Source organism: Dama dama, chromosome 4 (genome assembly GCF_033118175.1).
Source record: "Dama dama isolate Ldn47 chromosome 4, ASM3311817v1, whole genome shotgun sequence".
In the NCBI taxonomy this organism is placed as follows: domain Eukaryota; kingdom Metazoa; phylum Chordata; class Mammalia; order Artiodactyla; family Cervidae; genus Dama; species Dama dama.
Window position 1 is genome coordinate 69,764,606 of NC_083684.1, and position 25,321 is coordinate 69,789,926.

General features: G+C 56.3%; 2 protein-coding genes across 9 annotated transcripts; both read left to right on the forward strand.

The window, feature by feature from the left end:
* The first annotated feature begins 3,038 nt into the window (after positions 1–3,038).
* On the forward strand, positions 3,039–10,338 carry LOC133054910 (leukocyte-associated immunoglobulin-like receptor 2). 3 transcript variants are annotated; one of them, XM_061140319.1, is made up of 6 exons: positions 3,039–3,361; positions 3,777–3,812; positions 6,192–6,509; positions 8,829–8,914; positions 9,409–9,459; positions 9,596–10,338. In XM_061140319.1, the coding sequence occupies exons 1-6, from the start codon at positions 3,328–3,330 to the stop codon at positions 9,662–9,664; spliced, it is 594 nt and encodes a 197-aa protein (XP_060996302.1). In that variant the 5' UTR covers positions 3,039–3,327; the 3' UTR covers positions 9,665–10,338. The 3 variants fall into 3 exon arrangements, with proteins under 3 accessions (XP_060996302.1, XP_060996301.1, XP_060996303.1); XM_061140318.1 differs by lacking the exon at positions 8,829–8,914 and having other exon boundaries at positions 3,053–3,361; XM_061140320.1 differs by lacking the exons at positions 3,039–3,361; positions 3,777–3,812; positions 8,829–8,914 and adding an exon at positions 3,896–4,020 and having other exon boundaries at positions 6,289–6,509.
* Positions 10,339–18,814: 8,476 nt separating this feature from the next.
* On the forward strand, positions 18,815–25,183 carry LOC133054912 (leukocyte immunoglobulin-like receptor subfamily A member 6). Of its 6 annotated transcripts, none has more exons than XM_061140323.1 (10): positions 18,815–19,079; positions 19,237–19,272; positions 19,447–19,731; positions 19,865–20,167; positions 20,374–20,685; positions 21,015–21,198; positions 21,818–21,865; positions 22,526–22,645; positions 22,977–23,029; positions 23,981–25,182. In XM_061140323.1, exons 1-9 carry the CDS (start codon positions 19,046–19,048, stop codon positions 23,002–23,004), a joined length of 1,350 nt encoding a protein of 449 aa, XP_060996306.1. In that variant the 5' UTR covers positions 18,815–19,045; the 3' UTR covers positions 23,005–23,029; positions 23,981–25,182. The 6 variants fall into 6 exon arrangements, with proteins under 6 accessions (XP_060996306.1, XP_060996308.1, XP_060996304.1 ...); XM_061140325.1 differs by having other exon boundaries at positions 23,984–25,182; XM_061140321.1 differs by having other exon boundaries at positions 20,896–21,198; positions 21,818–21,871; positions 23,981–25,179.
* Positions 25,184–25,321: the final 138 nt, after the last annotated feature.

Below are 25,321 nucleotides of genomic sequence, written 5' to 3' on the forward strand. Positions count from 1 at the left end.
CTGGGGGAATTATACACTCTGATTTCAAACTATACTACAAAGTTACAGTGATTGGATCAGTACGGTAGTGTCACAAAAACATACTTCAGCACAAATCACTGTGGTGGTGCAGCAGAATGTGCACTGTTGGGGAATGGAAACTGGGGCAGCCACTGTGGGAAACAGCACAGAGGTGCCTCAGAACATTAAAAATAGGGCTGCCACGTGATCCAGTCAAGGTCCGTTCCGGTGTTGACCCAAAGAAAAACACTAATTCACAAGGATATATGCATGGCAATGCTCAATGCATCATTATTTACAATAGTCCGGATATGAAAACAGCTAATTGAGCATTCAGCATACGAATGGACAAAGGAGATGTGGTGTATGTCTGAGTCTCTTGCACTCATTTTCTGTGAGTAATAGTCCTTTATACCTATATAGTTCTTGTTTTTTATGACTGGGGTTTCTCTGGTGGCTCAGCTGGTATAGAATCAGCCTGGAATGTGGGAGACCTGGTTTGATCCCAGGATTGGGAAGATCCCCTGGAGAAGGGAACAGCTGCCCGCTCCAGTATTCTGGCCTGGAGAATTCCATGGACTGTATAGTGCATGGGGTCGCAAAGAGTCACACGCGACTGAGTGACTAAGCACAAACTCTCCTGTCAACTTCATGTTATTCCATCAGGAGGAGTACAGACAGGCTCTTTCACTTTTTCTATGACCAAGTAATAATGTTTTATACATATGTGTGTATATATGTATAAATCTCGGCATTTGTAACAACATTTGTGGACCTAAGTGAAACAGGTCAGATACAGAAAAACAAATTCCTATATGATCTCATACATGGAATCTAAAATACAAAACAAAGAAAAGAGTCTGAGAGAGACCCAAAGAAACAGAGAGTGAATGGGTGGCTGCAGGAAGGAAGGGGGCCTGGAGGGCAAAGCACTGCAGAGGACAAGCATGCAGTTACAGATAAGTCATGAGCATGTAACTGCAGCATGAGGAATACAGTCAGTGATGCTGTAATAAATCTGTGTGGGGATGCATGGTTATCAGACTTACTGTGGTCCTCATTTCAGAACATATGCAAATGTAGAATCCTTATGAGGTGGACCTGAGACTAACAGAACACTGCACATCAGATATATTTCAATAAGATAAGAGAAATGAGGAGACTTCCCTAGTGGTCCAGTGGTTACAACTCTGTGCTTCCACATCGGGGGACAGAGTTTCTGGCTCTCTGGTTGGGGAACTAAGATCCTCACACACCATGTGGGCAAAAAAAAAAAAAAAAGCGAACCTCCCCTAGAATAGGAATATCCACAATAAAGACATCTGACAAAAAGTCACATGCCTAATAAGAAAGAGAAAGCATCCCGTTATTTAGTAAAAATAATAATAATAAAGTTAGTTAACCAAATTTTTAATTGAGAAAATGATTCAAATAGACATTTCACAAAAATAAAATTAATGTCCAAATGGCCAAGGACAGATGGAAAATTTCACAAGTTCATTAGTTACCAGAGACATGCAAAGTAAAACCACAAAGGTACCACCGCCCCTCACAGCAAGGCAAAAATAAGAAGATGGGAAAGCGGAGGGGCGGGTGAGGATGTGGGGTAACCAGAATGCTCAGAGTGTGAACTGATGCTATCACTGTGAAACATATTCAGAAGTGCCTACTAGAACTGAATAAATGCACAGCCCAACACACGGCAATTACAGTCCGAGGTTTATTCCAACAGAAACGCACATATACGCTCACCACTGGACATGAATTAACACATTCAAAGCGACACTTTCCATCCTAATGTAAACTGGAAGCTAAGCAAATGCTTCTTTACACTAGGGGGGATGTACGCGTGGTGGTGATTCACACAATAAAATACTCCACAGCACCCAGGGTGTTGGACAAATCTTAAAATATTCGGTTGAGCAGAGGAAGCACCCCCCCCCCCCACACACACACACACACAAAGAGGCTGCACAGAATATTCACGCTGAGATAAAGAACCATAACACGCAAATTTAACCCATGCTGTTGAAGTCAGCAAAGTCATTAACTTTGGAGAGAAGTTACTGGAAAACGTGAGTACTCAATTTGTGAAAATTAACCAAGCTGTGCATTCAACATGTGCAATTTTTTGTGTATTATACTTCAATAAAAGTCAACACTCACACACACAGGAACACATCAGTGAAAAACTGCTGAAAAATCCAAAGACAAAACCTTAAAAGCATGGGGAAAAGACATATAATTTTCAAAGAAGCAACAAGAGGAGGTACAGTTTATCTGAGCAGAAGTGATTAATGTCATATTTAATGTGCTGAAAAAGCTAACTTCCAACCTAAAACTCTAGGACACGGGGAAACAGCCTTCAAAACTGGAAGGGAAATAAAGACATTTCAGTGGGCAGTGAGAAACTGTATTCGTCGCCAACAGACTGCCAGGTTTTCTCAGCCCAAACCGCATCCTCTCCACTCTCCCTTCCCCAGTCCAGGGTGGGAGCACAGCCCCTCAGACAGAACTAGGCTTCTGTTAATAGGAGACTGAGCCCCGGCTGCTGTGGAGACCGCCATCACCGTCTGGCGGAGCTCCTCCCAGGAGAAGCGGCTGTTCCCTGGCCTCGGGGACAGAGGACAAGGGATTCCACGACGGGGCTCCTGTCCTGCAGGCTCCGTGGGCACACACGCCCTCCCACCCCCCGGCCCTGCTCTCATTTCAGCACCCAGCTGGGGGCCCCACCGGGTCCCAAGCCCAGGGCCAGGTCCCGAGATCTGTCTCCCCATCACTCAGCTCTGGGATTTTGTGTGTGCTCATGGGCCAGCCCCGCCTCCCCCGGTTCCAGCACCGCCTGGGAAACGGGCAGAGAACCCACGTGATAAGATATTTTTAATGCACTAGATCCCTCCGGGAATGTACCATATATCGCAATATTAAACACTCAGAGGAGGATGTCGGGGTTCTCCATTTTCAATACGAGGAACTGTTGGCATAAAGTGATGTAACTCTTTGCCCAAGAACAGAGTCGGGACTGACGGTCAAGTCGGCGTGCTGCACAAAGCGTGTTCTGCTCACGGGTGGAGAATGGGCTCCCCCCTCGGGGTGCGCCCGGAGAGAAGTTGAACCTCGTGGGGGCCCAGAGGGAGGAACAGCTAAGGGGCGCTGCGGCCCCTGAGCAGGAAGTGTGCTGGGCGGGGAGGGCGCTCTTCCCCTTTGTGTGAGGCTGTTGGTGTGGAAACGGCCCCAGAAAGGCCAGCGGCACATCCCCTTCTCCCGAGGGCTGCAGGCTCCGTCCCTCAGCACCGACTCCAGGACGCCCCGGGACAGGGCTGGGCCATGGCGCCCGGGCCCTCCACCCTCCTGGGCCTGGGTGAGTCCGGGGGTGCCGGGGCCGGATTCCAGGGGCAGAGGGGCTCCGCTCAGCCCTGACTCCAGCCCAGGAGATGCCCGGGTCCTGGGGGACAGCACGGTTCCCCCTCCATCCCCAGGGGCGCCCTCAGCTTTGGCCCAGACCGAAGTGAAGGGGAAGGTTCGGTCCTGGACGTGGGGTCGGGTGTGGGGTGAGTGCAGACTGAGCCGGGCTGGCCTGGAGGAGGGTCGGGGCTGTCTGAGATTACTTCAGAGCGAGGAGACGGCTTGTACTCAGACATAATGTTGGGGGGTGGGGGGGCGTTGGGACATCATGGGAAGATGCCTGCCCACCCCATGGCTCCTCGAGGCCCCGGGACTGCAGCCCCCGAGGAAACCGCGAGGTGGGCATCTTCTCACTAGCGCTTCTCTTCCAGTGCTCTGTCTGGCCCAGATGGCCTGCACCCAGCAGGGTGAGTCTCCCCCAAACCCCTGTCTCCCCAAGGCGGACCTCGATGAGAGCGGAGTGGACCCTGGGGGTCTGGGGGCCTTGGCTTATACCCCGAGATGCTAACAGCCCTAGTGCGGGACCCTGGCCCGGGTCTCCCCTGTCCCCTCTCTGCCCTCGATGGCCCCACAGGGACGACCCAACCCTCAGGACCGGGCGCGAGCTCACCCCGGGTAAGCCCAGACCACCCCCCGCAGCCCCAGGCAGAGAACAGCGCTCGCCGGGGCAGACAGCCCTCCGACTCTTCCAGCCTCCCCTGCACACCCCCCTGAGGCTGCCCGTCTCCTCCACCCTCCCCTGGACGCCCCCGTGAGGCGAGGCTGGCCACTCACTGGGTTTTCTTTCACTTTCTGAATCTCCCTGCCCAGCCCGGCCCTCCCCACGGTGACCCCTCCACCCTGCCCCTCAGCCCGGACCATCCTCCACGTCTGCTCAGCTCAGGAACCCCCTCCCTTGACCCCTGAGGGGGCAGCTCGGCCTCCCGTCTTCCCCCCTCCCCGGGATTCCCGCACTCACCCTGAGGGCACGCATCACTGCTCCTACCCATGGGTTTGCACAACTGTTTGTGAATGTCTGTCGTCCCTCTGGACTGTCAGCCCCAAGGTGGCAGGCGCCAGGGTGTTTCCCGTATTTGTGGAGCCAGAGGCACATGGAGGCGTCAGTAAACGGCTGGACGGGACTAGATGTGGTGGAAAGAAAGAGGAAGGGGGTGGGGGTGAGGAGTGAGTTCCGCCGGCCCCTGCCTCTGTGGGGACTTCGCTGACTCTGAGGCCAACTTCCTGCTTCAGGGCTGCAAGCCCCCACCACATCCCCCACTGCGCCCCCAGTTGAGATATGTGGGGTTTCCAGAAGCCTCAGTGACAAGGACACGGAAGTACACTGGGATGGAGACAGAGAATGCTGAGAAAACCCAGGGATGGTCTCTGCAGACTCACCCTGGACACAGTGACCCTCACCCGCCAGGGAATGTGGGACCAGACCTGTGCTCCAACTCCTCCACAAACACACACACACGCATGCACATACATGCACGCACATACACATGTGCACACATGTGCACACACATGCACACACCCACAAATACACATGCATATACACATACCCATGCACACCTGCACACACACATGCACCTGCATATACACACATACATGCCACACACACGTACACACACACATCTGCCCACATACACCCACATACGCACTCACATACACACACACACCCACACACACACACACATGTGCACACCCGTATACATACACACACAGGCACACACATACACACACACCCACATAGACACATGTGTACACACCCCTGCGCACACACACACACCCGCACACATACACACACACCTGCGCACATACACACACTCATACATACACACACACCCCCTGCATTTCCACACTCTGCAACTCATGACCCTCACCCACACAATCTCTCCCAGGACCAGCAGCTGCCCTTCCCTTCAGACCCAGCCCAGGTCACTCCTACCCACTCAGAGCCCTGCTTTCCTCGTCCCAGGAATGACCTGCTCATTCCCACCCTGTGTCCCCTCCCCCTCTCTCTGGAGTGGCTGTGGGCATGGAGGGAGCCGCCCCCCACCCCCAGCAGACATGTCCAGGCCCCCAGCTGCTCTGTCACCTCCCATGTCCCCCTGAGCGAGATGTGACCAAGTCTCAGGGTCCTTACATCAATGGGAAACTAACCGCAGTGACGGGAATTCACCTGCTCCTGGGGCGGGCGTGGGGGTGGGGCTGTCCACTGCGGGGTGTTGGGAGCGTTCTGAAACTGGATCGTGGTGAACATTATACAACTTTGCAAGTTTCCAAAAAGAAAAAGAAACAAGAAGGTAAATTGTGTCCTGTGGTGATCTCCACTGAGAGAATTGTGCTGTGGTGATTCTCCACTAAAACAACAGAATTGTGTTTGTGGTGATTCTCCACTAAAATGAGAGAACTGTGTTGTGTGGTGATTCTCCACTACGATGAGTGGACTGTATTTTGTAGTGATTCTCCACTAAAATCAGTGGACTGTATTTTGTGGTGATTCTCCACCAAGATGAGTGGGTTGTGTTGTGTGGTGATTCTCCACTAAGATGAGTGGACTGTATTTTGTGGTGATTCTCCACTAAGATGAGTGGACTGTATTTTGTGGTGATTCTCCACTAAGATGAGTGGGTTGTGTTGTGTGGTGATTCTCCACTAAGATGAGTGGGTTGTGTTGTGTGTCGATTCTCCACTAAGATGAGTGGGTTGTGTTGTGTGTCGATTCTCCACTAAGATGAGAGAACTGCATCTAGTGCTGGTCTCCTCGGGACAGACTGTGGGGTCCTGCTCTCCCCTCCCAGGGACCCTGCCCAGACCCTCCATCTCAGCTGAGCCGGGCTCCGTGGTGCCCTGGGGGCGGCCAGTGAGCATTGTGTGCCGGGGCCCTGCCGGGGTTAGGAGCTTCCGCCTGGAGAAGGACAATAGATACAACTACATGGAAGTGGCTGTCACGTCCAGAGGTGAACAGGAGACGGAGGCCAGATTCCGCATCACCGCCCTGCATGAAGACGCCGTCGGGCGTTATCACTGCATCTATGGAACAGAGTCCAGCTGGTCTGAGCGCAGCGAGACCCTGAGCCTGGAGGGGACCGAGGAGGCCGTCTCTGCCCTGCCCACAGGTGTGCCCGGGACCCCGCTGCGCCCTCTGCCCACCGGCCCCACCCCCGTCCCCGGGCCCTCTGCCTCCATCCCCTCTGCCCACGCGTCCCCTGCCTCCATGCCTGGCCCAGCTCCCCAAGCCTGGTCTCAGCGGGCATCACGGGGGCTGGACGCTGAGCCCCAGCATCGGAGGGACACACAGGGGCCCATAGGGGATGCCCTGACCGCTCTCGGGACAGAGGCGGGCAGGAGGGAAGATTCCTCCCTTAGAGCTCCGTGTCTCCTCTCCTGACTCAGCCATCCCACAAACGCGATGGGGTGCCTGAGTGTGTCTGGGACGGCCCCACTGAGGCCTGAAGGTATCTGGTTTCTCCAGACCCTGTGACCCTGCACGGCCCTGGGGGGAAGTGTGGGTGCACAGTGGTCCTTCTCGGTGAGGTCAGCCCTCAGGACCCCCTGCCCCTGTGGCGGCTGAGGCGGCCCCCCCACATTCCTCACAGTAGAGCTGCATGGCGCGACTGCGGTGAAGGGAGAAAGGTGTTCCCAGGGACCGCACGGCTCCTCAGAGGCGTGGGAGCAGAGAGCATGCCTACCCTCTGTCCCCACGTCCCCCTGCCCCCCTTCCTTGGAGTCCGGAGGGCGTCACCTCAACCTGAGAGGTGGAGCGGGGAGCCAGCTGGGTGGGACAGGTCGAAGCTCAGGCCCCGCACTGCTTCTGCCTGTTAGCGGGAGCCCGGGACCTCAGCGCCCCCTCACTGGCCCCCTCCTCGGGGGGGCAGGTGCAGGCCTCAGCCTGGGGCATCCACTCCAAGGGGCTCTGCTGGGGTGGTGGGCCCGGGTTTAGGGGGCAGGGACTGAGATTCTCTGAGCACTGGGCCCCCAACACCTTCTCCCAGCTCTGTACCCTGGAAGGGAGGTGCGGACGCTCAAGGAAGCAGTCTCCTGGGGGGAGACCCAGAGACACCGACAGTGTGAGAAATAGCGTCAAGGGGAAGTGTGTGTGTGTGTATTTGCAAAGATACATATATCTACATAGATTGTTGTTGTTGTTTAGTCGCTAAGTTGTGTCAGACTCTTTGTGACCCAATGGACTGCCACACACCGGCCTTCCCTGTCCTCCACTGTTTCCTAGAGCTTACCCAAACTCACGTCCATGGAGTCGGTGATGCCATCCAACCATCTCATCCTCTGTCGTCCCCCTTCTCCTGACTTCAATCTTTCCCAGCATCAGGGTCTTTGCCAATGAGTTGGCTCTTTGTATCAGGTGGAAAAGTATTGGAGCCTCAGCTTCAGTGTCAGTCCTCCCAGTGAATATTCAGGGTTGATTTCCTTTAGGATGGGCTGGCTTGATCTCCCTGGGACCCACTGGTGGCTCAGTGGTAAAGAACAAGATGCTGATGCAGGAGACACAGGAGACATGGGTTTGATTCCTGGGTCGGGAGGATCCGCTGGAGGAGGAAATGGCAACCCACTCCAGTATTCTTGCGTGAGAAATCCCATGGACGGAGGAGCCTCATGGGCTACAGTCCATGGGGTCCCAAAGAGTTGGACATGGCTTAGCAGCTAAACACCAAGAGCAAAGGTGTCCTTCCTCTCTGGCCTCGTGTTTGCAGCTGGCTCTGTGAGGACATATGTGCATAAACATGTGCACACGGTTTCAGAGTATGTTAAACTCTCTATGATGTGGACGTACGCTGCGCGCAACCTTGAAGGGATGTGGGTCAAGGGTACACCCTGCGCCCTCTGAGGGGAAGTGACTCCTGACACATGCTTTGGATGAGAACTAGCCGTGCTGAGTCCCCAGTCTGTCTGTCTGTCTGTCTGTCCTGCCCCCCCACCTGCCTCCCTGTCAGTGAGACTGGGTTCAGGGCTCCCCCCACCCCGCTGTCTGAGTGAACACCTGCTCGCCTTCCTCATCCGGCACTTTGATGGCACTTTGATGGAACGCTTCTCCTCCTCCCTCCCTGGCCCCACACACCCGGAGGCCCTGGTTCTGTCTCCCTTCAGCAGTGTCTGTGCGGTGAGGCTCTGACCTTGGAGGGAGGTGACTTGCCCAGGTGTCTGCTCCTCTCGGGGCTTAGCGGGGGCTTCCAGATCCTGGAGTTCCGACGCCCACCAGCTCCACAGGAGGCAGGTGCCGGGTCCCTGCATGGGACCCCACCCCAGCCGCACAAGTACCTAGGGGCCTGTTCACTGAAAGCTCTGGGCCCCGGCCCAGGGACCCCAGATGCTGGGAAGGAGGAGAGACCCCAAGGAAGGTGAGCTGAGTCATCCTTCCTCTCTCGGGGGTAGGACCACAGGGGTTGCCCACACTGCGCCCTTCCCCCGGTCTTTCCCAGGACGGCGGATGCTGGCACCCGAAGCTATGGGAGGAGGGAACAGGGAAAGCACAGAAGTGAACCAGGAGCTAAGGGGCTGGGACGAGGTGGGCAGACCTCCCATCCAAGCTCAGGATGCTCCCCGCCCCCGACCTCTGAGCCAAGCTAAGGCTGGGAGCATGTGGGCAGCAATGGTCAAGCCCGAAGTCCCGGGCGTGGCCCCTGCACTGCGGGGGCAGGAGGCTGCTTCTCCAGGGGGCAGGGTGGACACGCCCTAGCAGTGACCTCTCCTCCAAACCCAAGGCTTGCTTACTCCTGGGGGATTTGAGCGCCAGGGGGACCCCGCCCTAAACCCCCGAGCTTAATCAAAGGCAGGTCTGAATTTCCCAGCTTTGCGCTGCCTTCAGGGCCTCTGGTCGTGGGACCTGGGAGGGGAATCGGGGGAGGGGAGCTGGGGGACACACACCAAGCATCTGGGGTGTGAGGGAGGGTGGAAGGGACAGAGGGGATTCCCCACGAGGGGAGGGTTTCAGGAGGCTGAGGCCAGCCTGAGAATTGGGGAGGCTGCCCCAGGCTGTCATCAGCTCTCTCTGACTCCTAGGAGGCTCCAGTGAAAGCCGCCCCCGACCGACAGACTCCGGCTCCCAGACAGGTGATTCACCGGGGACTGCACCCAGGGCCGGGCTGGCCGGGAGCAGGCCCTCGGGCCGCATGGGGGCACGCCCGGGGTCTGGGCAGGCTGCATCCTGTCCACCTGACCGTGAACGTCCTCCATCTTCTGCTTCCAGCCCACACCCCCCAGGACCACACGCTGGAGAACGGGGTCCGCCTGGGCGTGGCTGGCATGGTCTTGCTGATCCTGGTGGCGATTCTGGCAGAAGCCAGGCATGGCCAGGGGAGGTTCCAATGCAGACCACAGGAATGGAGACCAAAGGGTGCCCCCCAGAGAGACTGACCCCCAGGGGACCCAGGGCGGACATTCCCGAGGACTCAAGAGTCTCCCAGGAGACCCAGCGCCCAGTGTGGCCGGGTCCTCATGGTGAACGTGGCCGGCGGCTGGCCTGCCCACCAGCATGCCTTCTCAGAAGCGGACACGCCCCGCGCCCTCCCAGGCACGTCGGCCGGCCACCAGTCTGCGGGGCTCCCCTCCATGCCTGGCCCTCATCGCCACGTCCCTGAGCCCTCCTGACCTCCCTTCTCTCCAGGCTCTTCCCTCCAGCCTCTACCTCCCGCTTCTTCCCGCCCCTCCCTCTGGGCGTCCTTCCCACATCTGAGCGCACGATTCCCACCCATCTCCCCACCCCGCCTCCTGGAGCCCCGAAACCTCAGCTGCTAAGGCCCTGGCTGCCTTGGGCACCGCACCGGTCGCCTGCCTTACCTGGGAAGCCCTGAACTGTGCCCACCCCGCTCCTACCTGCATCCTGTTTCCCGTCTTTCTGGAACACTCTCTGCCTTCCTGGGTCTGACTGTCGTCTCCTCGTGGCCCCACGGTCCTATAATAAAAGTCCAGGGGAAGAAATGTAAGTCAAAACCTCAGTGGTTCCTGTTATACTTAAAACAGATCAGCAACGAGGACCTGCTGTGGAGCCCAGGGAACTCTGCTCGGCGTCACGGGGCAGCCTGGATGGGAGGGGAGCTTTGGGAAGAATGGATGTGTGAATGCTTGTGTGGGTATGGCTGAGTCTCTGGGCTGTTCAGGTGAAACTATCACAACCACTGTGAACTGGGCTGCATCCCAGTACCAAATAAAAAGTAAAACAAACCCAAACCCTCGGTGACTCATCAGCAAACAGCCATGAGGAGAAGGGAAAAGTCAGGTGTCGGCAAGACGAGACCAGGACCCCTGTGCCCTGCCGGCGGGAATGCAGACTGGCGTGGAAGATGATCCATACGGCGGTTTCTCAGAAATTAAACACGGCATCGCCCTACGATCCAGCAATTCCCCTCCTGGGTAAGAGTGCACGGAAACAAAAAACAGTGAAAACAGGACTTCAGCAAACATTTGTATCCCCGCATTCACAACAGCTAATGTAACCACATGTGTGTGCCTGCCAAGTCGCTTCAGCCGTGTCCGACTCTCTGCGACCCCGTGGACTGTCGCCCACCAGGCTCCTCTGTCCACGGGCTTCTCCAGGCAAGAATGCTGCAGCGGGTTGCCATGCCCTCCTCCAGGGGATCTTCCCGACCCAGGGATCGAACCCGAGTCTCTTGAGTCTCCTGCATTACAGGGGGGTTCTTCGCCACTGCACTTCCTGGGAAGCCCAAGGTAACCACAAGCCTCCATAGACTCGGAGAAGCTGAATCTTCAGGTGACACAGGGGCGAAGCACTCAGCCAGGCAGTGCTGGCTTTTTTTCCTGGCCGCCCTACAGCGCGTGGGCTCTCGGGTCCCCCAACCAGGGACTGAACCGGAGCCCCCTACACTGGAAGGCAGAGTCTTAACCACTGGACCGCCGGGGGAGTTCGCAGAGCTGGCTTGGAACACGGAGGAACGGGCACAAGCCGGGGCAGGCATGCAGGTGCCTTTGGCTGCTGAAAAAGGCACAGAAGTGGACTCTCCCCTTGAACCTCCGGGAGTAAACACAGCCCTGCAGACACCTCGGTCTGAGGCCCTGAGACCCACATCCGAGCTCTGACCTCCAGAGCCACAAGGTGATGAATCTGAGTTGTAAGGCACCGCGTTTGTGCTAATTTGCTTCGACCAGACAAGGACTCTCCCACCTGCTGACCCACACTCTGTGGTCTCGGGAGGGGCCCCTGGGCTTCTGAAATGTGATTCTAGGCAGGGCTTTCCTTATAAGCTCTCTGACTCTGCCCTGATCTTTCTTCCCAAGCCTCTGACCACCAGGCTGCCAAAGCCCAGCCTGGCGCCCCTCCTGTCTGGGGTCTGGAGGAGGTGCCTCATCTCTGAGGAGTGGCAGTGCTAGGTCTGGATGCAGGAGGAAGGATGAGTTACAGAGGGGACCAGGGTGTCCGGAGGACCGTGGCAGACAGAGTCCATGCTTTCCCTGGCTGAGACCTCCCAGGCGTCTTTCACCCTCCTATTGGGTGATTTCATTGTTACAGGCCCAAGAGCTTCCCCTGCTGGCCTCCTGACTCCTTAACTGAAGTTTCGGTTTATTATTATTTTTATAAAGATGACCAGGGTTACACAGAACTATACAAGAAAGATCTTAATGACCCAGATAACCACGATGGTGTGGTCACTCACCTAGAGCCAGACATCCTGGAATGTGAAGTCAAGTGGGTCTTAGGAAGCATCACTGTGAACAAAGCTAGCACAGGTAACGGAATTCCAGTTGAGCTATTTAAAATCCTGAAAGATGATGCTTTTGAAGTGTTTCACTCAATATACCAGCAAATTTGGAAAACTCAGAAGTGGCCACAGGACTGAAAAAGGTCAGTTTTCATTCCAATCCCAAAGAAGGGCAATGCCAAAGAATGCTCAAACTATGGCACAATTGCACTCATCTCACATGCTAGCAAAGTAATGCTCAAAATTCTCCAAGCTAGGCTTCAACAGTACATGAACCAAGAACTTACAGATGTACAAGCTGGATTTAGAAAAGGCAGAGGAAGCAGAGATAAAATTGCCAACATCCCCTGGCTCACAGAAAAAACAAAGGAATTTCAGAAAAATATCAGCTTCGTCGGCTACGCTAAAGCCTCTGACTGTGTGGATCACAACAAACTGTGGAAAATTCTTAAAGAGATGGGAATACCAGACCACATTACCTGCCTCCTGAGAAACCTGTATGCAGGTCAAGCAGCAGTGAGAACCAGACATGTCCCCGGTGGTCCACTGGTTAGGATTTGGCATTCTCACTGCCCTGGTCTGGGCTCAATTCCCGGTCAGGGAAGACTTTCTCCTTCCTCTCAGCCTGCCACATACCAATCTCCCCAAAGCGACCACAGAACCGGACATGGAACAACAGACTGGCTCAAAACTAGCAACGGAGAGCGTCAAGACTGTGTATTGTCACTCTGCTTGTTAACATATATGCAGAGTATATCATGAGAAAAGCTGGGCTGGATGAATCACAAGCTGGAATCAAGACTGCCGGGAGAAATATTGATAACCTCAGATATGCAGATGACACCACCCTAATGGCAGAAAGTGAAGACGAACTAAACAGCCTCTTGATGAGGGTAAAAGAGGAGAGTGAAAAACTGGCTTGAAACTCAACATTCAAAAAATGAAGATCATGGCATCCAGTCCCATCACTTCATGGCAAATAGATGAGGAAAAAGTGCAAACAGTGACAGACCTTATTTTCTTGAACTCCAAAATCACTGCATATGGTGACTGCTGCCATGAAATTAAAAGATGCTTGTTCCTTGGGAGAAAAGCTATGACAAACCTAGACAGCATATTAAAAAGCAGAGACATTACTTTGCCAACAAAGGTCCGTCTAGTCAAAGCTATGGTTTTTCCCAGTAGTCATGTATGGATGTGAGAGTTGGACCATAAAGAAGGCTGAGCACTGAATGATTGATGCTTTCAAACTGTGGTGTTGGAGAAGACTCTTGAGAGTCCCTTGGACTGCAAGGAGATCAAACCAGTCAACGATAAAGGATATCAATCCTGAATATTCATTGGAAGGATTGATGCTGAAGCTGAAGCTCCAATACTTTGGTCACCTAATGTGAAGAGCCATCTCATTGGAAAAGACCCTGATCCTGGGGAAGACTGAAGGCAAAAGGAGAAGGGGATGGCAGAGGATGAGATGGTTGGATTGGATTATGAATCCAACGGACATGAGTTTGAGCAAATTCCGGGACATAGTGGAGGACAGGGGAGCCTGGCGTGCTGCAGTCCATGGGGTCACAAATGATGCAGTGACTCAACAACAACTACCACCAATCATAAATATATGATAGCTTTTTTCCTATTTGTAGATCTAACTTATCTGTGGTACATCTTTCTTCGCAATGACTGTCCTTGCCAGATCACACATTCTTTGAAAGCAGAAGTTGGATAACTGTCCTTTATCATAATCACCAACATATATAGCAATGCATGTGCACACAGTCACACACGTGTCCGTGTGTACATATGTATGTCTCTATACATGTTGATGTATTTATGCCGGGAGCCAGCACACGAGATCCCACCCATGACAAGGTCATGAGGGAGAAAACCTGACGGGCAAGGCAGATCAGGTTTTCAGGGATCCCAAAAAGATGCTCCCGGCACTCACCTTAAAGATGGTATCTGCTTTCTGATTCTTGCTTCAATAGACTACTCCCTAATTTCTGTGACACAGGCAGAAGGCCTTCCCCGATCTCTTCCCAAATAAGAATCAATTTAAAACTTTAATCAGTAAGTTTCCCGGGTGGTGGTATTTTATGAGATTATCCAGGGTGAAAGGAGTGTTTTAATTTAAACTCCTTTGCTGGTATTTTAGTTTGTTTGGCAAATGCATCTGTGCCCTTGGTACTAATATGCATGATTGCTCATAATACCCTAATCATAAAACAGCATAAAGAACCTGATCATATAAAGGCCCTAATAGACATAGAGCCCTTTGGGGGGTGAGGAAACCCTATTAGAAAACAGAAGAAAAATTATTCTAAAAGTAGCTATTGGTGTGTTTTTGTTCTTAATGTGCTAAAGTTGTGTTATAGAAACCATTGTTAATATAGTTAAAGATCTAGAGAAATAAGGACTTAGCCCTAGTGTGGGAACAATGAGATGGTTGTTAATTGTCAGCCAAGAGTGCTAGGCAGAGGCTGCCTCACCAAAGTCGCAGAGTCAGTGTGGGGTAAACTTCTGAGATAAATGCAACTGACAACTTCTGCAGAAGGATTAATTTTTGTGTTAACAAGGTTATACTTCTACTCTGTACTGTTGCCCTATGAGACTGCTACCTTTCAGTTAAGGTCACCAGAGAAACAGAAAATAGGTTTACATTCACTTGACCTGCATAAAATGTTAATAGGCCCCAAGGCCAGAAGATCATGGGCTAAGATTTACTATGGAGTTAGAAAGCAGAAAATATCCTGCTCTTCCTAAAAAACAAACTGATGTAATACTAATGCTGTGTAAGCATGAGTAAGCATCTTGTATCTTGGAAATGTTCTGAGTGAGGGTATAAAAACTGTTGTCAAAAAGTAAAACACAGACTTGGCCCTATCAAGGCTGGTCTCACGTGTCTTCTCTCTCTCTCTCTCGCCGACGCCATTCATCCCGAGGGTACCCCCTGGATCCTGCCGAGGCCGGACCCCGGGATATTTATATATACATACATAGTCTATAAAGTACGTGTACAGTAGATATTATAAATGTATATCACATACAGTATGGTGCACGGGTATATAAAATACATACACAAAAGCGGATATAAAGACAGATGGCCCGGAATAAGTTGGAGGGTGGATGAATGAGTGCAGTGACAAAAGAAGACTGGCTGCAGATGCAGGCACAGAGTGAACTGGCCAAGGTTGGGCAGAGACCTCAGAAGGCCCTGGGCACCCCCGTCTCACCCATGGATCCCGGCTCCTCAGCAGAGGTTGACTTTAAAGCTCCCCTTTCCGGGAGATCAGGTTTAGCGTGGGTCATGGCTCCAGACCATGAAGAGAAGGAGAAAGTGCTCAGCTTCGAGCATTTCCAAACATGCTGCCAGGCTTGTGGCCTGGCGGGTGGCCAGACCCTCGAACCCTCTGCTGTGATTAAGACCCCAAGGCTAAGTCTGAACGCCAGGAAAGCAGAGATGCTGGGGTTGCCCCTCAGCTGCGGTTGCAGAAGGGAAGGGACCACTATGACAGCAGCTACAGAGGCTGGCAGGACAGGGGGACCCGACAGTGCAGACCCGGGGGCTTACTGGGCCGAGGCGCTCAGGTGCTCACGGCCTCTGCTTCCTAACTCCCAGGGGCTCCTGTCACCATCACCCACCAGGGCAGACCCCAGACTCCACAAGTGGAAGGATCCTTCCCTTGGATGGGAAGGGGATGGGATGGATGGGGCCCACTCAGGGCACATGGCCAGTTCTAGGGGCGAGGGTGGGGGTCCAAACCTTGGTCTGCCTGCTGGGTTGAGTGTGACCTGCCTGCCCCGCTGTCCCCAGGCCCCCAACTCCCCGATTACACGGTGGAGACTCATCCGCGTGGGTCTGTCCCCATTGATCCCGGTGGTGCTGGGGGTGCTGGTGTCACAGGCACGGCCCAGTCAGAGGAGGTCCCAAGGCTAGAGCAAGAGGCAAACGGGACAGAGCTGCACACCCCCTGGGGTTTCTGGAACCTCAGAACAAGGTCACGTCATGGGCTGTGATGGCAGACAAGTCCTGGGGCTTCTGTGGTGGAGCAGTGGGTAAGGATCCGTCTGCCCAATGCAGGGGACACAGGTTTGATCCCAGGTCCAGGAAGATCCCGCACGCCGAGGAGCAGCTGAAGCCGGAGAGCTGCAACTACCAGGCCCACACCTACAGCCCGTGATGCACAAGAGAAGCCGCCACAGCCAGAGCCTGCGCGTGCAGCCAAGAGAGGCCCGCTCACCGCAGCGAGAGCCTGCGCGTGCAGCCAAGAGCGCCCCGCTCACCGCAGCGAGAGCCTGCACGTGCAGCCAAGAGCGGCCCTGCTCAACAGGAAGCCTGTGCATCGCAACCCAGAGCGGCCGGCTCACCGCGACAACAGGAAGCCCATGCGAAGCAACCAAAAGACACAAATAAATACATGAAAATCTAAAAAGGAGTTCTGAAGAGCTGGAGGCATGCGGCATGGAACCCCGTGCTGAGGACCACACGGCTGGGAAGCCTGCTGGTGCAGGAGGTGCAGGCGGGGCCCGGGACGCTCCGTGGAGGGGGCTTCTCCGCCACCAGGCTGCCCGTCGCCCGCTGTCCGCTCCGCGTGGGACGCTCTTACCCCCCATGCCGTGCCCCAGGGACAGGACACCTCCTCCGCACGAAGGCTGTGTCCCGCCCCTGCTGTCCCAACGCCGTGTGCTGTGGACTTCCTGATGCTGGAGGACAGACTACTTTAAACGCCTTCATTTGAAGCCTGTTGGCCCCTGGACAAAGTCTCTGACTTAAGACTGTTTTTCCTCCTTGGAAGGGTGCTCGTTGCATGCCGGCTGACAGGTGAGGTTGACCAGAAGTCTGCAAGTAATAAATGCAGAGGAAGGGGAACCTTCTTACACTGTGAGTGAGAATATAAACAGGTGCAGCCGTTATGGACAACAGTATGGAGGAAGACCCCTCAAGAAAAGCAGAAATACAGCTACCATAGGAACCAGCAATCCCACTCCCGGGCATAAGTCCAGAGAAGGATGAACACAGGAAACCACGCCCAGGACATGAAGACTGCAGCCTGGGGAGGAAGAGGGGGAAAGGGGTGCTGGGAGCGGCCTGGGCCCCTGCCCCGACTCGGGGAGCAGAGTCCAGATGAGGGGGCCTGGAGGGGAGCTGGCCTGCTGCATGGAGGGAGCAATGTGCGAGAACGTTCCGGAAGGCCAACGGGAAGACCGGCGGTAACCAAAGGGCCACCTGTCCAGGGCGTCATCTGGTTCCATTGGCCCTTAAGGAAACTTCCCGAATACTGGCCACAGAGAAAGAGCTTATTCCTGTTGTTTTCATGACGGTTTTACACTTTTAGATTCTTATTTTGTACTATTACAGGCTCCCCAAATTAGACATATCTTTACAATCTCTTAGTTACTAAGGGCTTCCCTTGTGGCTCAGCTGGTAAAGAAGCTGCCCGCAATGCGGGAGACCTGGGTTCGATCCCTGGGTTGGGAAGATCCCCTGGAGAAGGGAAAGGCTACCCACTCCAGTATTCTGGCCTGGAGAGTTCCATGGACTGTATAGTCCAGGGGGTCACAAAGAGTTGGACATGACTGAGTGACTTTCACACACTTACAATCTCTTGCCTGCAGTTTGCGGGCAGAGGGGATGAGCTCAACCAGAAGGTAAAACACACCAGTCAGGGACTTCTGTGCTGCTGGAGTGGTTGGACTTCACCTTCCAAAGCCGGGGGTTCCATCCTTGGTTGAGGATGCCATATGAGCTAAGATCCCATATGCCTCCCAGCCAAAAAGCCAAAACAGAAAAAGAAACAATATTGCAACAAATTCAGCACAGACTTTAAAAACAGTTCACATTAAAATCATCTTTAAAAAAAATTTTAAATAGCAGATACACCATAGAGCCTCTGAGTCACAGGGCAGTAAGAAAGCCTAGGTGCATCTCCGTACTCTGGGAAAAGAAACAAAAGAATCAGCCGTATTCCGCAGGCATTTCAGAGCAGGGGGGTATTATAAACAGTGTGGTTTACATGCAAGCGGATGCTTCTGGGAGAAAACAACATGTGGCTGGTGAACAAGGTCAGCAGCTGCTAAAGTTATTAAGTGAATGTTTAATGAGGACCGCGGTATGTTCAAACCCTCAGAGGAGCAATATCTCCCCGCACACCAGGGACCGGTCACCAAGGGCAAACAACAGCTTCACGCTGGGGAAACCGGGGCACGCCGAGTTCACCCGCATCACCAATAAGGAGAAACAAGGCCAGCGCGGCCTGGCTGCTACTCCACCCCCAGTGCACGGCCTGCATCTGGCCAGAGCGCTCTGGGTCCTCCTTTCTCAGCCGGCTCCCCTTCCCCAGCGCCCCTGGGAGGGGAGGAGCCCCCGGGTCTCTGGTCGGGAGACTGATGGAAACCTCACTGCGTCCACATAGGTGGCCCCGAGCCGGAGACTCGAGATGAACACGAGCCACGCAAGACCAGGAGGGGCTCAGACCTTGGGCAGGACCTTCTGATCATCCAGCCCTGAGCCCGGCATCAGGCTCTTGTCACCTGATGGCATATTTGGACCATGCCTGGAGCAAATGTCTGGGTTTATGACGGGGGGAAATTGTATTCTGAACAAAAAGGATTCTTACATCTTCTGTGGGGTGGCCTCGGAGACTGACATGTACGAAAATAGCTGCTCGGCTTCCGGAGAATAGGTGCAGATGCTTGGGGGGAGAAAGGCCATCAGACCAGGGAGGCTCAACGCAGTTTAGAGTCACGGGAGGCCTCAGAAGTGGTCAGAGATGTCTGTAGAACCCACCGCCCACTCCAGCCTCAGCCTGCAGAAACCAGCGCCGGGTTCCAGCAAGGGTCGGTCCCCTTCCGGCGGGGATGCTGACCTGATGACCATGTGACAGGAAGCCCCAGCCCCGGAGAGGACACACCCTGTGTTTCTGTCTGTCCGGAGGGCACCCAGGTCTCCTCCATCCTCACGGCCTGGACTGCAGGGAGGAGACGCCATGGCCCCCTCCCTCCCCGCCCTGCTCTGCCTCGGTGAGATGAGGAGGGGCAGGGGGAGCCCTGGTCTGGAGGGACCCCCCCCCCCCAGCCAGCCTGCTCCGTCAGGGGACCCAGGGCCCAGGAGGCTCCCGGGGAGGAGAGGCGCTGCTCAGAGCTGAGGGCAGACCTCTCACAGGGCTCTCTCTTCCAGGGCTGAGTGTGGGCCTGAGGACCCAGGTGCAGGCTGGTGAGTCTGTCCCCAGGGCCAGATCCCTCCTCTCGTGGGGACAAGCATCACCCCCAGGCCGTGGGGAGGAGGAGGGCAGCTCGGGGCTCAAATATGGGGAGACTGGGAGGTTTGGGCTGAGAGCTGGAGTCTGGGGGAGGATGCCTGGTGAGCCCACCTCTGATTTCCTTCCAGGGACCCCCCTCAAACCCACCATCTGGGCTGAGCCGGGCTCTGTGGTCCCCTGGGGGAGCCCCGTGAGCATCTGGTGTCAGGGGATCCTGGAGGCCCAGGCGTTCCGTCTGGATAAAGAGGGAAGAACAGTTCTCTGGGAGAGACAGAAAGTACTGAAAACCAGGGACAAGGCCCAGCTCGCCATCCCACAGATGACTGAGCAGGACGCAGGGAGCTATCAGTGCTACTACCTCAGGGGAACTCGCTGGTCAGAGAGCAGTGACCCCCTGGAGCTGGTGGTGACAGGTGAGGGACACTCGGGGGCCTCAGGCTCTGCCCTCGGGAGGGGGATCTGCTCTCAGGGGGTGTCCCTCTCACAGCCCAGCCCTGGGGGGCAAGGGTGGAGCCCCACGGATCCAGCTGCCTCCTTCTCTCCTAGGACCCTATGGCAAACCGCACCTCTCAGCCCTGCCGAGCCCTGTGGTGACCTCGGGAGGGAACGTGACCCTACAGTGTGGCTCCCGTCAGGGATTTAACAGGTTCCGTCTGACCAAGGAAGGAGAAGATGAGTCCTCTCGGACCCTGGATGGACAGCGGAGCCCCTATGGGCAGACCCAGGCCCTGTTCCCCGTGGGCCCCGTGAGCCCCGGACACAGGTGGAGGTTCAGATGCTACGGCTTTAACAGGGACACCCCCCGGGTGTGGTCGGCCCCCAGCGACGCCCTGGAGCTCCTGGTCTCAGGTGAGGAAGTCCCGTCCTGACCCCACATTTGTGCAGACAAGACAACGGACTCGGGTCTCTGCTCCCAGGGGAGCCCCTGTGAGGGGGGAGAGAGCGTGGTGCTCACAGGACAGACACACAGACAGAGACGGCGAGGCCTGGGGCCGGGCTGGGAAGGGCGTCCACGGGGGACGCGGTCCCAACAACCCGGCCCTGTCTCTCCCCAGGGCTGTCTGGGAAGCCGTCCCTCCTGACCCCGCAGGGCCCTGTGGTCACCTCTGGACAGAACCTGACCCTGCAGTGTCACTCTGATGTGGGCTATGCCAGATTCGCTCTGTCCAAGGAGGGGGGCCGGGACCTCCCCCAGCGCCCTGCCCGGAGGGCCCAGGGGGGGCTCTCTCAGGCCGACTTCCCCCTGGGCCCGGTGGGCACCGTCCACGGGGGCCGGTACAGATGCTACGGTGGACACGGCCTCTCCTCTGAGTGGTCGGCCCCCAGCGACCCCCTGGAGCTCCTGGTGGCAGGAGAGGGGCCAGCGGGTCAGTTCGGGATCAGACTCTGCACAGGTCCCACCGGGGAGCCCCAGGGGTGATGCTGGGACCAGGGGGAGGGGTCCCCGGGAGGGGACAGAGAGATGGGGTGGGGGAGGGGGAGACTCGGAGAAACAGAGACGGCGCTGAGGGTCCAGAGAGGCCGAGGAGTCTCGCTCAGAAGCAGGGCTGGGCCCGCATCCCCCTTCCTCTCTGCAGGACTGCTCAGAGACAGACCCTCCCTCTCGGCGCGGCCAGGCCCCTCGGTGGCCCCGGGGGAGAATGTGACCCTGCTATGTCAGTCGGGAAACAGGACGGACACTTTCCTTCTGTCCCAGGAGGGGGCAGCCCATCGCCCCCTGCGTCTGCGCGCCTGGGACCAAGGCGGGCGGTTCCGGGCCGAGTTCTCCTTGAGTCCTGTGAGCTCGGCCCACGGGGGCACCTACAGGTGCTACCGCGCGCTCAGCACAGACCCCCACCTGCTGTCCCGGCCCAGCGAGCCCCTGGCGCTCCTGGTCTCAGGTGAGGCCCCGTGGTCAGCTCTGAAGGAGCCCCCCTTTCTAGGGTGGGAGTTGGCGCGCTCCAAAGAGAGCCAAGGAGGGTCACACAGATGGGGACCCAGGCTTCAGAGGGACGGAGGGAGCACTACCCCACGCCCTTTCCAACATCCTGTCACTGGGCTTCTCGGGGGGTGGGGGGGGGGGAGGCAGAGAGCCTGGAGCAGCTATGGGGCAGATTCAGAGATGCGCTGAGCAGAGTGGGTCCCAGGTAGGGGCAGCCCCTTCCCAGCCACAGGGGTCATCCAGAATCCTGGGGACCCCAGCCCCCTGACAGGGGCTAAAGGTACCAGCTCCTGAGACAATGGGGTCTCTGTAACGTGAGGGTCAGCTGGCCCCAGGCCTGTCCGTGGCCCTGGGCTGATCGAACTCTGTCTCCAGTCTCAGCCCACCTGGTGTCCTGGGGGTGGTGCTGGAAGTTGGGCAGAGCAGCGGGGCAGTTGCAGCCTCCAGGGGCTCGGAGGCTGATGGATGAAGGGTCAGGGGTCATGGAGCGGGAGATGCTGGAGCCAGCCCGGTGGGGGGAGCAGCAAGGCTGGGGAGGGGAGAAGCAGCCCCACCCTCACCCCTTCTTGATTCCGCAGGAGGTTCAGAGGATCAGCCTGCCCCTCAGTGGACTCAGGAGCTGCAGAGTAAGAGTGAGGGTCTTGGGGAGCTGGTTGTGGGTCCCGGGGGGCAGGCTGACTATGTCCCCGGTTCAGGCACCTCTGGAGACTCTGAGGTGGACCCCCTCACCCTCACCACACTCGCGTTGGGCCTCAGCTTCTCCCAGTGTAAAAGGAGAGGCCCCTGGCCCAGACTGTGGATGTCCGGGTTCTGACCTGGGTGTGACCCCCATCGGGGAAGGAGGTGACTGTGGGACCTGTCCCCTCCGCTGCAGCGTGGTGACGGCGTGTGGGGGGGACACAGAGGCCCCTCACACAGCCCGCCCCTCCCCCCGCCCCCGCTGAGGTGGGGGAGGGGCGGGGACCAGGGAGGACCCTCAGCTCCAGCTGAGACCCTCGGGCAGCCCCCTCAGGCGAGGGGCCCCCAGAGCAGGAAGCCCGTGTCCTCCTGGGGGCCAGCTCAGGAGGCGCTCAGGGCCCCCACGGCCCTGGTTCCAGTGCCAGCTCTGCCCCGTCCAGGCTGGGTCACCAGGCCCGTGATCTCCGTCTCTGTGCCTCAGTTTCCTCGCCTGTAAAACGGGTGGGAAGGGTTGGAGACGGAGGCACAGACCCCAGCAGGAGTCCGCACACAGTAGGTGCTCAGTCAAATGGCATTGCTGGCTCACTCAGACGTCTCTGGTGCCCCAGGCCTCACGTGGTACCTGAGTGTCCTCATTGGGGTCTCGGTGACCTTCGTCCTGCTGCTCCTGGTCATCCTCCTCCTCCTCTTCCTCCGGCACCGGGGTCGGGACAAACGCAGGAACTCGGGTGAGTAGGGAACGGGGTGACTGGCTCCCTGGAGGCCTTAGGGCATCAGACGAAGGGAAACCCAGGACATGGGAAGAGTCAGCTTAGAAAACATGGTCCAGAGACTGATACTCGAAAACTCAGAAAGAAAACACCCACTGTCAGCCCACGAGCACTAACTTAAGCCATCTCCCTCCTTCTCAACCTCACGAGCTGAAACACACGAGCCCAGGCTGCCTCCTCTCCTCCTGAATCCCACGCGGAGGGCGGGGCCACCACCTCCCCGGGGCCGAGCCTCTGCCCCTCTGAGGCTCTCGGAACCCCGCCCAGCGGTCCCCCTGCTCTGCTGCAGATGCTGCCATGAGCGACGCACAGTCTGAGGTGGGGCTGCAGCTGGACCGTCGGGTGAGACCCCTGCTCCCGTCCGGCCACCACAGACCTCCTGGTGCCAAACTCAGCCCAGCGCACGCAACGCTGTGCTCACACCCCAGCTCCAGCCGCGCCCACCCCGACCCCTCCTTCCCGGCTCCCTGGGTCCTGCCGTGACCCCAGCCTCCCCTTGCCCTGTGACCTCACGGCCCCTCCTTCGGGGCGCCTTTCCCAGCCCCGTGTCCTCTGGCTGACCTTCTGGTGTGGGGGTGCAGCCCCAGGTCTCAAGAGGACGCGTGCATCAGTGGATCGCCCGCACGCCCCAGGCCCCCCTCCTTCACCTCCCAGCAAAGGGCGCGGGAAAGCGGGCACCACCCCCTGGCCCTGCCGGTACCGTGGGCACTCACCTCGTGGTGAGAGGGGCCCCACGCCAACAAGCAGGCGGATCCCAGAATGCAAGGGCCTGACGAGGAAAGTAAATCACGAGATGGGACTGGGCGCACAGGGTGGGCACACCCAGTAGGAAGGCCCTGAGGCGGGAGGGACGTGCTTTAGCAGGAAGACGGCCATGTGCCTGGGCAGATGAGCAAGAGGCCAGGGCTCAGACAGAAACCAGGGCCGGACAAGGCACCCGGAGGCTCCCGGGCATCAGGAGGGCCCTGGAGTTTCCATCAGGAGAGTGAGCTGACCTGACCCGAGGTCCCAAGCCTCATCTGGGCACAGCGGGGAGCTGGCTGGAGGAGGGGCGGCGGGCCCAGGAGGCGCCTGTCCTGTTTCATGGTCTCCCTCCAGCAGGACAGGTGGGAGGCAGACCCCCAGGAGGGGACGGGCGCCCTGTGAACCCCTGAGATGAAGATGAAGGCGGGAGGTGCCCCCTCTCCTCCCGGTCGGGGGGATTCCAAGAAGGACAGACAGGCGCACAGCACGTGGGTCCCTCCTCTCCTGGCCCCCAGGCGCCCCATCTCACACACCTTTCCCCCCACCCAGCAGGCTGCCACGTCCGAAGCCCCCCAGGATGTGACCTACGCTCAGCTGAACCACTAGACTGTCAGAAGGGGGACAGCAGCCCCCACCCCGGCCCCCCGTCGGGGGAACCCCTAGCAGAGCCCAGTGAGTACGCCGCTCTCGCCTTTCGCTAGCCCAGGAAGGACCCAGACCCCAGGCTCCAGGGACCAGACCTCAGGGACCCCAGGAGGCACGGGAGCAGCCAGCAGTGGAGATCACCTAAAGACCAGCAGCCAGTCCCTGGGCTCCTAACAGACCACCAGGGGCCCCGGGACCCTTTCGGGTCAACCGGTTCTACCCTCAAAGATAACTAATATCCTGACATTTGGGAAATAATGCAACAGATCTGCCTAAAATCAGTGTGTGGCTGAAAAGTAAACTGGATCCGAGCTCTACTCCCTTCTGGAGGCTGAAAGGGACAGTCTGACTCAGTTTCTTGGAATAACAGAACTTATTATGCTGGTGGGAATCAGGCTTCCCATCGGCTGAGGGCCCTGCCTGGCTTCCAGAAGCTGTCCCAGTCCTTGCCTTAGGGGTACTTGCTTCGTCTTTGAAGCCCAAATGGGAGACGAGAATTGCTGCCTCTCCCTGACCTCATCCGCTTCCCTCTCCCACTGCTGAGCACTCCCCGAGCTAATTTAGGATCATGCCCCCTTCTCTCAGCTGCAGCTGCATGGTCCTTCTTGCCACATGAGGTGACGTGCTACAGGCTTGGGGGTGGGAAAGTAGCTATCTTTCTTGGGGTGGGGGGGTCTTTATTCTGCCCATCACACATTGTAAGTGTACGCACCATCCAATGGTTACTAGTAAACGTACACAGTTGTGCAACCATCATACAAACCAATCGCAGAACACATTTCACCATCCCTCAGACTTGGCTTGCCTGTCTCTAGGTGTGCTCTGATCTCTGCCCTAGGTGGCCACTGATCTGCTTTTTGTGTTTATAAATTTGCTTTTTAAGGTTTTTCATATAAATAAGATCAAATTAATACTTAAATCTTAATTTGATCTTATTTAACATAAATAAGATTAAAAATATTTAGTCTTTTCATTCAGGCTGTTTCCCTAAATTTAGCATAATTTCATTTCAGTTTTTTCCGTGTTTAGCATTGGACTATAGTTTCTTCTTTTTACTGTTGACTATATTCCATGGATTGTATTACTGTGTTTTGTTCATTCATTTACCAATTAATAAATATTTGAATTGCATTCAATTGTGACTATGATGAAAAAGCTTGCAAAAAATGTTCCACCTTTGCCTGGGAGTGTACAAAGATAAATGTGTGTATTGAGAACCAAAACCAAAAGCAAACCGTAACAAAC